Source organism: Amia ocellicauda, chromosome 3 (genome assembly GCF_036373705.1).
Source record: "Amia ocellicauda isolate fAmiCal2 chromosome 3, fAmiCal2.hap1, whole genome shotgun sequence".
NCBI classification, from domain to species: domain Eukaryota; kingdom Metazoa; phylum Chordata; class Actinopteri; order Amiiformes; family Amiidae; genus Amia; species Amia ocellicauda.
The window spans coordinates 1,701,952-1,712,799 of NC_089852.1; the positions used below are offsets into that span (position 1 = coordinate 1,701,952).

General features: G+C 52.2%; 2 protein-coding genes across 4 annotated transcripts in view; one reads left to right on the forward strand and one right to left on the reverse strand.

Moving 5' to 3' along the window:
- Positions 1–486: 486 nt before the first annotated feature.
- tada3l (transcriptional adaptor 3 (NGG1 homolog, yeast)-like) lies at positions 487–5,186 on the reverse strand. 3 transcript variants are annotated; one of them, XM_066697639.1, is made up of 9 exons: positions 5,043–5,186; positions 4,114–4,332; positions 3,760–4,010; positions 3,561–3,666; positions 3,191–3,323; positions 2,935–3,038; positions 2,337–2,446; positions 2,014–2,214; positions 487–1,403 (listed from the first exon to the last, which is right to left on the reverse strand). In XM_066697639.1, exons 1-9 carry the CDS (start codon positions 5,169–5,171, stop codon positions 1,211–1,213), a joined length of 1,446 nt encoding a protein of 481 aa, XP_066553736.1. In that variant the 5' UTR covers positions 5,172–5,186; the 3' UTR covers positions 487–1,210. The 3 variants fall into 3 exon arrangements, with proteins under 3 accessions (XP_066553736.1, XP_066553738.1, XP_066553737.1); XM_066697641.1 differs by having other exon boundaries at positions 4,933–5,057; XM_066697640.1 differs by lacking the exon at positions 5,043–5,186 and adding an exon at positions 4,601–4,768.
- Positions 5,187–5,408: 222 nt separating this feature from the next.
- The window catches only part of LOC136746788 (tubulin monoglycylase TTLL3), a 13,617-nt gene continuing 8,177 nt past the window's right edge, over positions 5,409–10,848 (forward strand). Inside the window, exons 1-5 of the mRNA XM_066699549.1 lie at positions 5,409–6,074; positions 8,261–8,379; positions 8,617–8,728; positions 8,835–8,930; positions 9,041–9,211. Of these exons, the coding sequence (XP_066555646.1) occupies positions 6,024–6,074; positions 8,261–8,379; positions 8,617–8,728; positions 8,835–8,930; positions 9,041–9,211 (549 nt within the window). The 5' untranslated portion in view covers positions 5,409–6,023. The remainder of the gene's footprint in view (positions 6,075–8,260; positions 8,380–8,616; positions 8,729–8,834; positions 8,931–9,040; positions 9,212–10,848) is intronic.

A 10,848-nucleotide genomic window follows, 5' to 3' on the forward strand; every position in this document is an offset into this window, starting at 1 on the left:
CTGCGTGATGGAGGCGCCCGGGCAGCTACATCGATACCGCCCCCTACTGGAGGTTTATCATCTGGGGAGGCCGCTCCATATTCTACCAATAACCAATACATACCTTGAAACACCTGATGTTAGGGCTCATAATTTCATAACAAAATAATGGAAAATCCCAAATTAGAAAATGTCCCTGAGTGAAATCGAGGAAGATGAGGGTTGGAAAAGTCTAATCTGGGTAGTTTGAATAATTTATCAGCATTTTAATGAAGTGTTCGAGCTGGTGAACTGAGCCTCTTGGTGAGGTGGGGGCTGCGTTTCCACTCAGTGGACTGCACTGTCCCCAACTGCCCCACACACAGTGCTGTACTACCCCACATCGGTTTAAACAATGCCTGATCTACCCTGTTAAAAGTGACATCGAGCTGATACACAGACACACACCACACACAGATACATACACAGACGCACACAGAGACACACAGAGAGACCCACCACACAGAGTTTTCAGTAGTTTTTTTTATTTTTTCCCCCAAAGTCTATCAGTGAGTTTCCATTCATACACAACAAAACATATACAAAGACTAAAGCTGTGTGTGTGTGGGGGGAGGGGTCAAAGAAATAGAAGTGAAGGACAGAGAGCAGAACACGGACACGGGGGAAATGTGGCGAGGGGGGGGTAATCTGTGCAGTGGTGGCCTGTCCCCACCCCCTCACTGAGCCCCAGCCTGCGTCTCCGTGTCATCGAGTTGTCCTGTCCCGGCACAGCTCCCGCCCCCGAGTCCGGAGCCTGCGGGTTTTGAAACACCCTAGAGCGCGGCGCTTTTGTGATTGTGGAATCGTGTACCAAACGCTCTCTTCTCACGGCTGCCTGCGTTTTGGGTACCAACACCAGCGCCTTGTAGAACAATTGAACAAAATCCCCCTCCCCCCTGAAAAACCCTTCTGAGTGTGATCGTGCAGGCTGAGAGTTCTGCATTCCACCGGCCACGTTCCGGGGAATGATGTCACCGCTACAGACACACACAGACACACAGTATTTACAACACGCCTGTGGGACCAGGGCGGCGACGAGGCGCTGACATCACTGGCACACCGGAGAGGGGGGGGGGGTCTGTACAGTCTCTTGGATTCTCTCTGTCCATCTGCAATGACGGGATGCCTTCTTCCTCCTCTCCTCTCTATGCACCCAGTCGCTCTCCTCCTCCTCCTCCCCCTCTCCTCTCCTCTACCCGTCCAGGAGTTTGAGGATGCTCTCCCGCTCTCTCAGTGCTCTCCACGCCTGCTCCTTCTCCTTCTTGGTGGGCGTGCGCTTCTTCTGCCGTGCCGCCATGATGCGCCGGAACGCCTCCATCACCTCGTTGTCTGAGACGCGCACGCGCTGGCGCAGCTCCTGCCGGCTCGTCTCCTCCCGGGCCAGCCTGCGGGGCAGACGCAGAGAGATGCACGGTCACACACTGACTGGCACGCTGACACACTGACTGACACACTAACAAAAAGGTCAAGACTCTGATACACACTGAATGAGACACTAATGCTGGGGTCACATGATTTCTACAATCTGATTCTGAGAACGGTGGGCTCACCGCTTGCGTGTCTTTTGCGCGGTGAAGGAGTGCACACTACATGATCGCTCCAGCACAGGGACACACACACTTAATGACTGATCACAGGGAGCTCTAACACAGCCTCTAAACTCCCCAGATCTCACAGAAACACGCGCGATCCATCCAGAGACAAAGTAAACAAACATGGACCTGGAAAATTACAGGTCACGTTCATGTAGCGCAGATGTCCCATGAAATCGGTGGATTTCTGCAGATCTGTGCAAAACTCTGGAAATCTGTGCCACAAGAACGCTGCTGTTTGTGTGTTCGTCTGTGCGGACAAACAGAGAGAAAAGAGTGTGTGTGAAGACATGGATGCATGTAGATTTGTCGGGAGGGCCAAATCAGGCTAAAAATTGCGTAGCGTGACCTCAGCTTAAGACAGTCTCTCCTCCTCTGTGCCCACTCCTCCCTCCCCGCTCACCTCAGCAGGTCCTGCTTGCGCGCTCGGTTGTGTGTGCTCAGGGCCTTCAGCTCCGCCTGCCTCTTGTGCAGCTCGGCTAGCACCTCGTCCTCACAGTCGCCGCCCGGCCCCCCTGGCCCCCCACGCTCCTCCGCCTCCAGCAGCCCCTGAGACACCAGCTCCTCCTTGATCCGCGACTCCAGAGAGCGAGTGTGCGGCACGCTGAGGGAGAGAGGGAGGGGACAGTTAGTGTGTGGCATTTATTACGGTAGCAGTCTACAGGGGGGTAACAGGGGAAGGCATAGGGGGCTATTAGGGGCAGTAGGGGGTATTGGGGTACTTACCTGAAGGCCTTGCCCTGGCTGCGGGGGGAGGTGCTGGCTCCGTCGGTCCCTCCATCCTTCCCAGGGACCTCTGGGATCGGAGAGTCCTCCATCGGGGAGATAATATTCTCCTGTTGGGGAGTCAGGGGGTTGTTAGTTATCACCATCTCCGTGTGCGTCTCCCTGTCTGCGTGTCACCGTGTCTCAGTGCGTCTCCCTGTGCCTGAGTTATTTTCAATGTATTTGACCATATTGTTTATTTGTTTAATGGATTTATTTGGCAGTATTGCCCTGATCACAAGTTTATTTGATTTATTGCACGTTTATTTGAGTTCATGTATTTTGTTTATCACTGTTAGATTTTAAAAATTTTAAGTGATTTTAAGAATTTATTTTACATTTTTTTAATCATAAGTATTAAAATTTTGAATGTTTTTATTTAATGAAATGTAAAATACTTATCCCAATAAAACAGTATTTTACTGTGCGTGAGTCACTGTGTCTCAGTGCGTCTCCCTGCGTGTGTGTGTGTGTCACTGTGTTTCGGTGTATCTGTGTCTCAGAGCGTCAGTCAGTGTTAGTGTGTGTCAGAGCGTCAGTGTGTGTCAGAGAGTCAGACCTCCACGAGGGCCTGCAGGAGGCGCTGTGTGAGTGGGCCGAAGGGACATCCTTCCTCAGGGGGGTCGTGCTGCGATTCAGACTTCTTCAGCAGGGCGTCAACATCTGTGTGGAGACACAGAGACAGAGATAGAAAATGGAGTGAGTGAGACCCTGGCACACTGTTTGCCCCCCATCTTGGAAACTGTGCCGCGCCACGCCTCACCTCACCTCACCTATCCTCTCCTGCCCCCCTCTCCCCCTCCTCTCTCTCTCACCCTTGGCATCCAACTCGGACAGAGGGCCCATGATGCCCTTCTTCTTGTCGTTGGAGCGTGCGCCGTCTCTCTGCTCCTCCAGCAGGTCCTCCTGAGCCCAGCGCTGCGAGTAGTGCTTCCCCAGGGCGGGCACCTGCACACGACAACACACCGTAACACAACAGTATAACACAACAGTGCGCATGACGGCACGGCACACGACAACACAGCAGAAAACGAGCACTTCAGACTACTACACGACAAGGTGACACAGCAGTGCATGACTGTACCTAGCCGGTGCCTCAGTACTGCCACACAGTGCAGGGCGATACAGCCCAGTTGGTGCTGCAGTGCTTTAATACGGATCAGTACAGAACAGCCCGGTCCGTACCTTGTAGTACTCCGCCTCGTCCTCGGGGGGTTTCAGCAGCTCCTCCAGGACCCGGATCTCCTCACTAGTAATGTCAGCGCAGTACGGCTCCACTGACGCCCAGAACCTGAGGACAGACACACCGTCACACTGTCACACTGACCCACAGACACACTGACCACACTATCAGTGTCTCAGTGACCCCAGCGCCCAGCCGCACCTGTTGGGGGCGTCGTTCTTGGGGATGCGGGGCGCGTCCTGCGGCTCCTCGCTGAACTCGTACTCCTGGACCTTGGGCTGCAGGTTCTTGGACTTGGGCCGGCCGGGTCCGGGTCCGGGGCCGTGGCCACCCTTGCCCTCCAGCTTCTGCTTCTTGGGCTTGGCATGGCGGGGGGGGGCGGACAGCTCGGACTCCTTCCCCAGTTTCAGGAAGCGCTTGTCGCCCTTCTTGTCCTGCCAGTCGGTCAGGATCTGAGAGAGAGAGAGTGAGAGAGAGAGTGAGAGTGAGAAAGACGGAGAGACTAACAGAGACAGGCAGACGGACTGAGACGGACAGTCAGGCAGCCTCTCTCACCTGTCTCTGCTCCTCCAGGGCTCTCAGTCGACGGCTGGCGGAGGACAGCAGCGTCTCGAGCTCCAGCTGCAGGGTGTCCAACTCCTCGATGCCGATGCCGTCGTCCTCGGCGCGGCCCAGCACCGCCGTGTACCGTGGGCACACCTTGCCATGCTCCACCGGCTTGAAGTCATAGTACTGCAGGGGGGGGCAGTCCTTCAGCTCGCTCATACTGGCACTCTGAGAGAGAGAGAGAGAGAGAGAGAGAGAGAGAGAGAGAATGGTGGTTAGAGAAGAGCAGGGCGAGAGGGAATCAGTCCTGCAGCTCCCTCACCCCGACACAGGAGGGAGAGAGAGATAGAGAGAGTCAGGGCGAGGGGGAGAAAGCAGGAGACAGACAGAGAGACATGTTTTGGCAAAACGGGTCAATCCGAGACACCCCGAGGGAGAGAGAGACGGACACAGTGTTGTGCAATGTCTGAGAAGCGAACAGTGTGTAATTGCTCACAAATGACAATACAGTCAGCATTATGAAATTGACTTCATTCATCTCCCTGCTCCGCTGCATTTGCGTCCGTATGCTTTCCACAGTTTCTGCAGAGGCTTGGCTGCACAGCACAGCACAGCACAGCACAGCTCTGCTAAACGACTAAAGCCCCCCAGCAGCCACACAAACAGCAGCACAGGGATGCACACAGGCTGCACACAGGCTGCACGGTGCCTCACTGCGGGGCTGCACGCTGCCATTGTAAACACGCACGAACAACAGCCCCCCGCACACCCGCACGGGGCTGGGCTGTGCGTCTCACTGTGGGGTGTGTGTGTGCGCGGAAAACCCACAGTATCGGTCAGTGCCGTGTCTCTGTCACCGGCCCGTGGTCGTGATGTCGCCCCGGCCCTGCCTCGCTTAACGCGGACGGAGTGTTTAAAAACAAAACCAATACATTTACCTCCAGAAAGCAGCATCCATTACTGGCTGTACCATTGGCCGCCTGGAGGGGTGGCCAGGGCACAGATCCGCTCTCTACGGTGAAATTAAGTAATGCACCATATTGAGCGTTGTGAGGGGGGACATGCATGTGTATAATTGTGTTTTAAAGTTGTGTGCTGTTCGGAGAGGTTAATTTGCATGTATGTGGGTTCTTTTTAATTATTAACCCCCCCCCTCCTTCTCGGTTACTCCCTTGTACCCACATTGAACGGGCATTATCCAAATGGTATGTTCCTGGCGAAGAAACCATAGAGGGGCAGGGCGGGGGCTGAGCGTGTGGTTGAACTGGGACAATATACACATTTATGACACGCCTCGGAGAAAACGCAGTCATTGTTTTAGTTCTTGCGCATCTTCCAGAACACGTCTGCCTCCGCGGTTATACAGAGCTGAATACAGATTTGACTGTCCGGATTGTCGAAGCGGCGCTCAGCGGCGGAGACTCCCCTACACTCAACCGCACCAATCCGGCGGCCCTTATTGCCTTATATGGAAGAAAAGAGCAGACCGATCCAAAGTGGAAGCCGAAATGGAAGGGGGTGTTAATATAAGCAACGAGTCAATTCAAATAACAATAACAAGAAGAAACAACAATAATAATAAACTTGAGTTGTGCAGATTATATGGTTTTATTCCGTTTTCGGTGCTCAGTTTCCCTCCGAGCGCATAGTTAGACCCCGTCCTCCCGGAGGCTGGTATATACTGGTGCACAAACCTGTACAGCCCATTTCATGTTTTATTATATCGGAGTATTTTTGTGATGCCAGTCTTTACGATATTTATCTTTCGCGGTGGCTGTTTCCACAAGACCTGACTGAACGCAAAACATATCACGACCGTAATAAGAAACACACTCGTTTTTCCGCCGCTCCCCCCGAGGCGCCACGAATGGAACGGCCCAAGAGAAAGGAGAAGGGTTCACGGAAGAGCCGCGCTGCGCATGCGCGGAGGGTGCACTTCCGTCTTGTTTTCCTGCGGATACGGCGACATGGTAATGAGCGGAGCGTTTTCGATTGAGAATTATTCTGTAATTAACGCGTTTAATTAGAGATCCGCGCTGACGCGACGGTGCGGGCGGAGGTCGGCGGGCGGGGGGAGGTGCACGGGTGTCCGCGCCGAGTTTGGGTCTGAGAATCGGGTCGCTGTTGCCCGATCCCCGCCCAGATTTCTCCGATCGTCCGACAGGCAGCCAGCCCGTCGCTCCGGAGCCAGGGGCCGAGGGCCGGGTCGAGGCTGCGGGGATGGCTGGCGCGGAGTTGGTGGTGCTGCGGCCCGGGACCGTTAGCGGCCGAGGTGCCTTAGAGCGCCGGGCTGCTCCGGCGGTCTGTGCGGGAAGTTGGGTTTTGCTGTGGCTCAGTTACTGCGCGCTGCTGTGCTTTCACTGGCGATGTTGCAATGTAATGTGGATTGTTACTCTTATTATGTAACACACAATCACAGTAAGACCTTGATCAGTAAGGATCTGGTTAAATGCACACGCCTGTGTTCAGTGCGCAGGGGGGCTGGGAGCTGCTCAGCTCAGTCGGACGGTGGGAATTGCAGAAGTTGCCGAATGAGCTGTACAGCTGAGCGGGACCGGGGGGTCGAGACGCAACATCCGCAGCAGCTTGAGTTTCTGCGCACAGTGTGTGTGTGTGTGTGAGACTTCGTGCAGTTCACTGTTTGCATGTGAGTCAACTTGTAATGTAAATAAAGTACTATGTCATAATGAAATCAACTTTTCTTCAAAAAGTTAAGGAAATGACTGTATTAGTGATTGACTATTGCGCTTCTGTGCTTTACGCTCAGGTGTGTGATGTTGCAGTTTCTCCTGGTCTCTGTGTCACTGTGTGCAGGAGGAGGTGTGTGTTCGTGTGACTGTGTGTGTAAAATGCACTCCGTAGAGGCAGGTTAGCAGAAGTGCAGCTGTGCCGGTGTCCCTGTCATTGATTTAGCACGGTCAGGGGGGAAGTGCTGTTTGTGTTTTAGTGTCAGAGGTAGTGCTGTTATTAGTGCCCTTCGTAATGCGCTATTTTTACTAATATTACTGTATTACTGCTCGTGTGAGTGTGTTCTCTCCCTGTGGGGGGGCTGGCACTCCGTCTCCTTCACTTGCAATGGCCTGTCAGTCAGTAAACACATACTTGAACTTGGGTGTCTTTGCTCCTGCTCTCCTCCTGAACTTCTTAACTGTTGCTGCAACCCTGTCTATTGCAGAGAGACTGACTCTTCTTCCCCTTCCCTCTCCTCCTCCTCCTCCTCCGTGGTTGATGACTAGTTGTTTCAGACCTCCATGGCCTGATTTTCCCTAACTGTCACAGGCTTTTCTCCCGAATGTGTGGGCAGGAAGCTGTGTGTGCTGATTAGTTACTGTAACACACATAGCTTCTCTTCCCACTTGAAATGGGAGAAATAACATTTTGCAAAATGAAATCGATTGCTGCTCTTAGCCTTGCGCTAACCAGGCGGTCCGCGAGAGAGGGCATGGTGCAGGACAGTGATGCTGCCGGGAGCGATTTCACAGAGCACTGCAGAAAGGACGCAGTGTGAGACTGACGTGTGGTGCCAGATACGCTGTGTGAGACGCAGGTGTAGCACAAGCAAGAGTGTCGTGGTGTTCCTAATGATTACCCAGGAGGTGCTGTGTTGCGCTGGTGTGATCTTCCACAGTGCTGTGGTTTGCCAAACCGAATGGCACTGTGCTGAAGTGCAGGCTGCTGTGGTGTGCGGTAGGAGAATGTGCAATGCTGTGCTGTGCTGTGCTCGGGATATCCGTGTTTGGCTCGCAAGGCAGAGAGTCAGGTCTGAAGAGGGGAGTTTTTGAAAAGGGGGACAGCTCTGTGCCTGGGGTGCTGGCTCCACTATGGGGTGGTGGGGGGGGGGTCTTGGCAATTGTTGGTGGAATTCTGAAGTTACCATGAAAAAATATATATACAGCTTCCTGACGACACGCCCAGACTTGCACATGGGGGAAGGAGGGAGAGAGAGAGGGGGAGAGAAATGGAAGGAATGTGATACTGCAGGGAGGCCAGCCCCTCCTGTACATGCTCGCTCTCTCTCTCTCCAGGAATTCTGGAGGAATTCCTGACTTGAAATATACTTGTGAATTATTTATTTATAATAGTAATAATCGGTTCACTTTTTGCATTATACTATGTTTAATTTTCTCTCTTCCCCTTCCCCCCCCCCCCCCTCCAGACAGCGACTCTGCGGCCCTATCTCAGTGCGGTGCGTGCCACCCTGCAGGCGGCGCTGTGCTTGGAGAACTTCTCCTCGCAGGTGGTAGAGAGGCACAACAAGCCCGAGGTGGAGGTCCGGTGAGTCCTGGGGTGACGGGGTCAGGAGGGTACATTCCGGTGGGGGGTTGGTTGTGGATGCACATTAAAGTTGTGAGGAAGTTGTAAGGAAGGTATGAGGTTGGCTGGGGTTTTGACGAGGTGCCCAGGAGCAGAGCTCATGGAAACCACCTCCAGCCTCATAACTTCCTTCCTGTGAGGCGGACCCCCATGACTGACCACTCGCTGGCCCCTCTGTTACTCCCCCCCCACCCACAGGAGCAGTAAGGAGCTTCTCCTGCAGCCTGTCATCATCAGCCGTAATGAGAAGGAGAAGGTCCTGATCGAGGGATCCATCAACTCTGTGCGAGTCAGCATCTCTGTCAAGCAGGTCGGTGTGATTGAGTGCTCTCTGATTGGTGTAGGGGGTTGTTGACCAGCCTGTGATTGGTGGATAGGGGTGTGGGTGCTGACTGCTCTGTGATTGGCTCCCACAGGCAGATGAAATCGAGAAGATCCTGTGCCACAAGTTCATGCGCTTCATGATGATGAGAGCAGAGAGCTTCTTCATCCTGAGAAGGAAACCTGTGGAGGTTAGACCAGAACTGTGTAACTCCGTATCCGTCTGTCTGTAAATCTGTCCATCTTTCAGTCTATAACTCCGTGTCCGTCTGTCTGTCAATAACTGTCCGTCCGTCCCCAGGGCTACGACATAAGCTTCCTGATCACAAACTTCCACACGGAGCAGATGTACAAACACAAGCTGGTGGACTTCGTCATCAACTTCATGGAGGAGATCGACAAGGAGATCAGCGAGATGAAGCTGTCCGTCAATGCCCGCGCCCGCATAGTCGCCGAGGAGTTCCTCAAGAACGTGAGCGCCTCCACCTCTCTCTCCTCACCACATCCCTCAGTCTCTCCTTCCCTTCATCTCTGCCTTTTTGTTCACGGCGTATTTTTGTCTCTCGATTTACTAAAAACTTCAGTTGGCCTGATGGTGACATCAGTGTTGCCGAAGACTTGACACGCCAGAACAGGGCGACGGGGACCATGATTAGTCATTGTACAGTCATGTCTTTCACACATGTGCATGGGGTATTATAGGATGTCAATTGTTGTACACATGTATACATAGTGTCATGGATTCTCTCTCATTGTTAAGTCTGTCAAATATTTAGCTTTACACATTCCCAATTTAATCCTTAAAGGCTGCGATACACTAGTGCATTTCCATGTAATCCGATTGCAACCCAAGATGTCCTCGAAATTTCACTGTGAAATTGAAACAAATCAGATTTCTTGTGATTTCAAGCAATAGAGAAGAGTCCTAATTTCATGAAATCATCCTGGACAAGTATCCAATCAGAGAGCAAGAAAGAGTCACATGACATCTGTGACATCACAGGGAACCACAGATAAGTTGGAGAGGAGAGCGAGAGACGTGCCAGTTTCCCCGCTGCTTACACACAAGTGTGCTACATTGGCAAAAGCCATTCATTAAATATTAAATAAACACTAAAAAAAATACTTTCCTTTCACTCTGGAATTTCTCGCCTCCCGCTAGTAGTCTCGCTCCCAAACACCCTTTATACATACATTTTCATAAAGCCAGCAATTATGTGTGTGCGGATGACTTAATGTCCCTCTGTCTGTTTTGCAGTTCTGAGGAATGCCGTCACCTTTCTCCCGCTGATCATATGACCTGGGCATCACCGGGGCTTCCTGGGAGGTTGGGGTAGAGGGCGGGTACTTGGAAGAAAAGATGGGAGGGGCTTATGTGTGAACAGCCAATCAGCAAGAAGGGAATGCAGAAGAGACCAATCCAGTACGGGGGGCGTGGCCCTCTCTCATGCAGTTTGCCTGTGCTCACGAATCTTAATGTTTGTACATAATGAATATTCACAGCCTCATTAAACTTCTGCCAATCGGAACCAGAACTCATTATATCAGGGCGGGTCCTTATTGATAATATACTGTTAATATTCATGAGGACAGGAAACTCGCTGAGAATTCCAGTAATTTAAACGGCTTTTTTTGTTTTGATGATTTATTGTTCCGTTTTTATATAAATATCTTTTTTTTTTTGTTTTGTTTTGTACTGGCAAACGTAACAAAACTCTGGAAAATTGTCCTGAAGCTCGGTGGCGAGCAGGAGGAGCTGCTGTAATGCTTAGCCTTTTTTGACACATGGAAAAATGTAACTTCGACATAAAAAAAATTACCTGCGCCAGTGATGGCTCAAATAAACCCCTGGTATTGCTTGTATCCTGGAGTTTCATTTATAGTATGTCAGAGTTCAGTATAATACAGTACAGTCAAGTTTTAGTTGAAAGTGGTGGGGCTGGGGGGGCAGTGGGCTGGGCTGTCTGTTCCTCTTTGTTCAGAGAGAGGCTGGGCTGACCACACTGCACCCCCGCCCCTCACCACTCACATCCCCTGAGCGCCTTTCCTGCTTGTGTTTACTGCAAAGCACAGGCCAGTGCAGTATACTACAGTACAGCTCTGCAGACT

What these genes read in the sequence shown, in the direction of transcription:
- tada3l (XM_066697639.1), bottom strand. Translation starts at nt 5,171, where the DNA reads ATGCATGTCCCCCCTCACAACGCTCAATATGGTGCATTACTTAATTTC. An exon ending in AAGAACGACGCCCCCAACAG is followed by an intron (nt 3,667 to 3,759) that starts GTGCGGCTGGGC and finishes GTCTGTCCTCAG; the next exon opens with GTTCTGGGCGTCAGTGGAGC. An exon ending in TCCTGCAGGCCCTCGTGGAG is followed by an intron (nt 2,447 to 2,934) that starts GTCTGACTCTCT and finishes ACTCCCCAACAG; the next exon opens with GAGAATATTATCTCCCCGAT.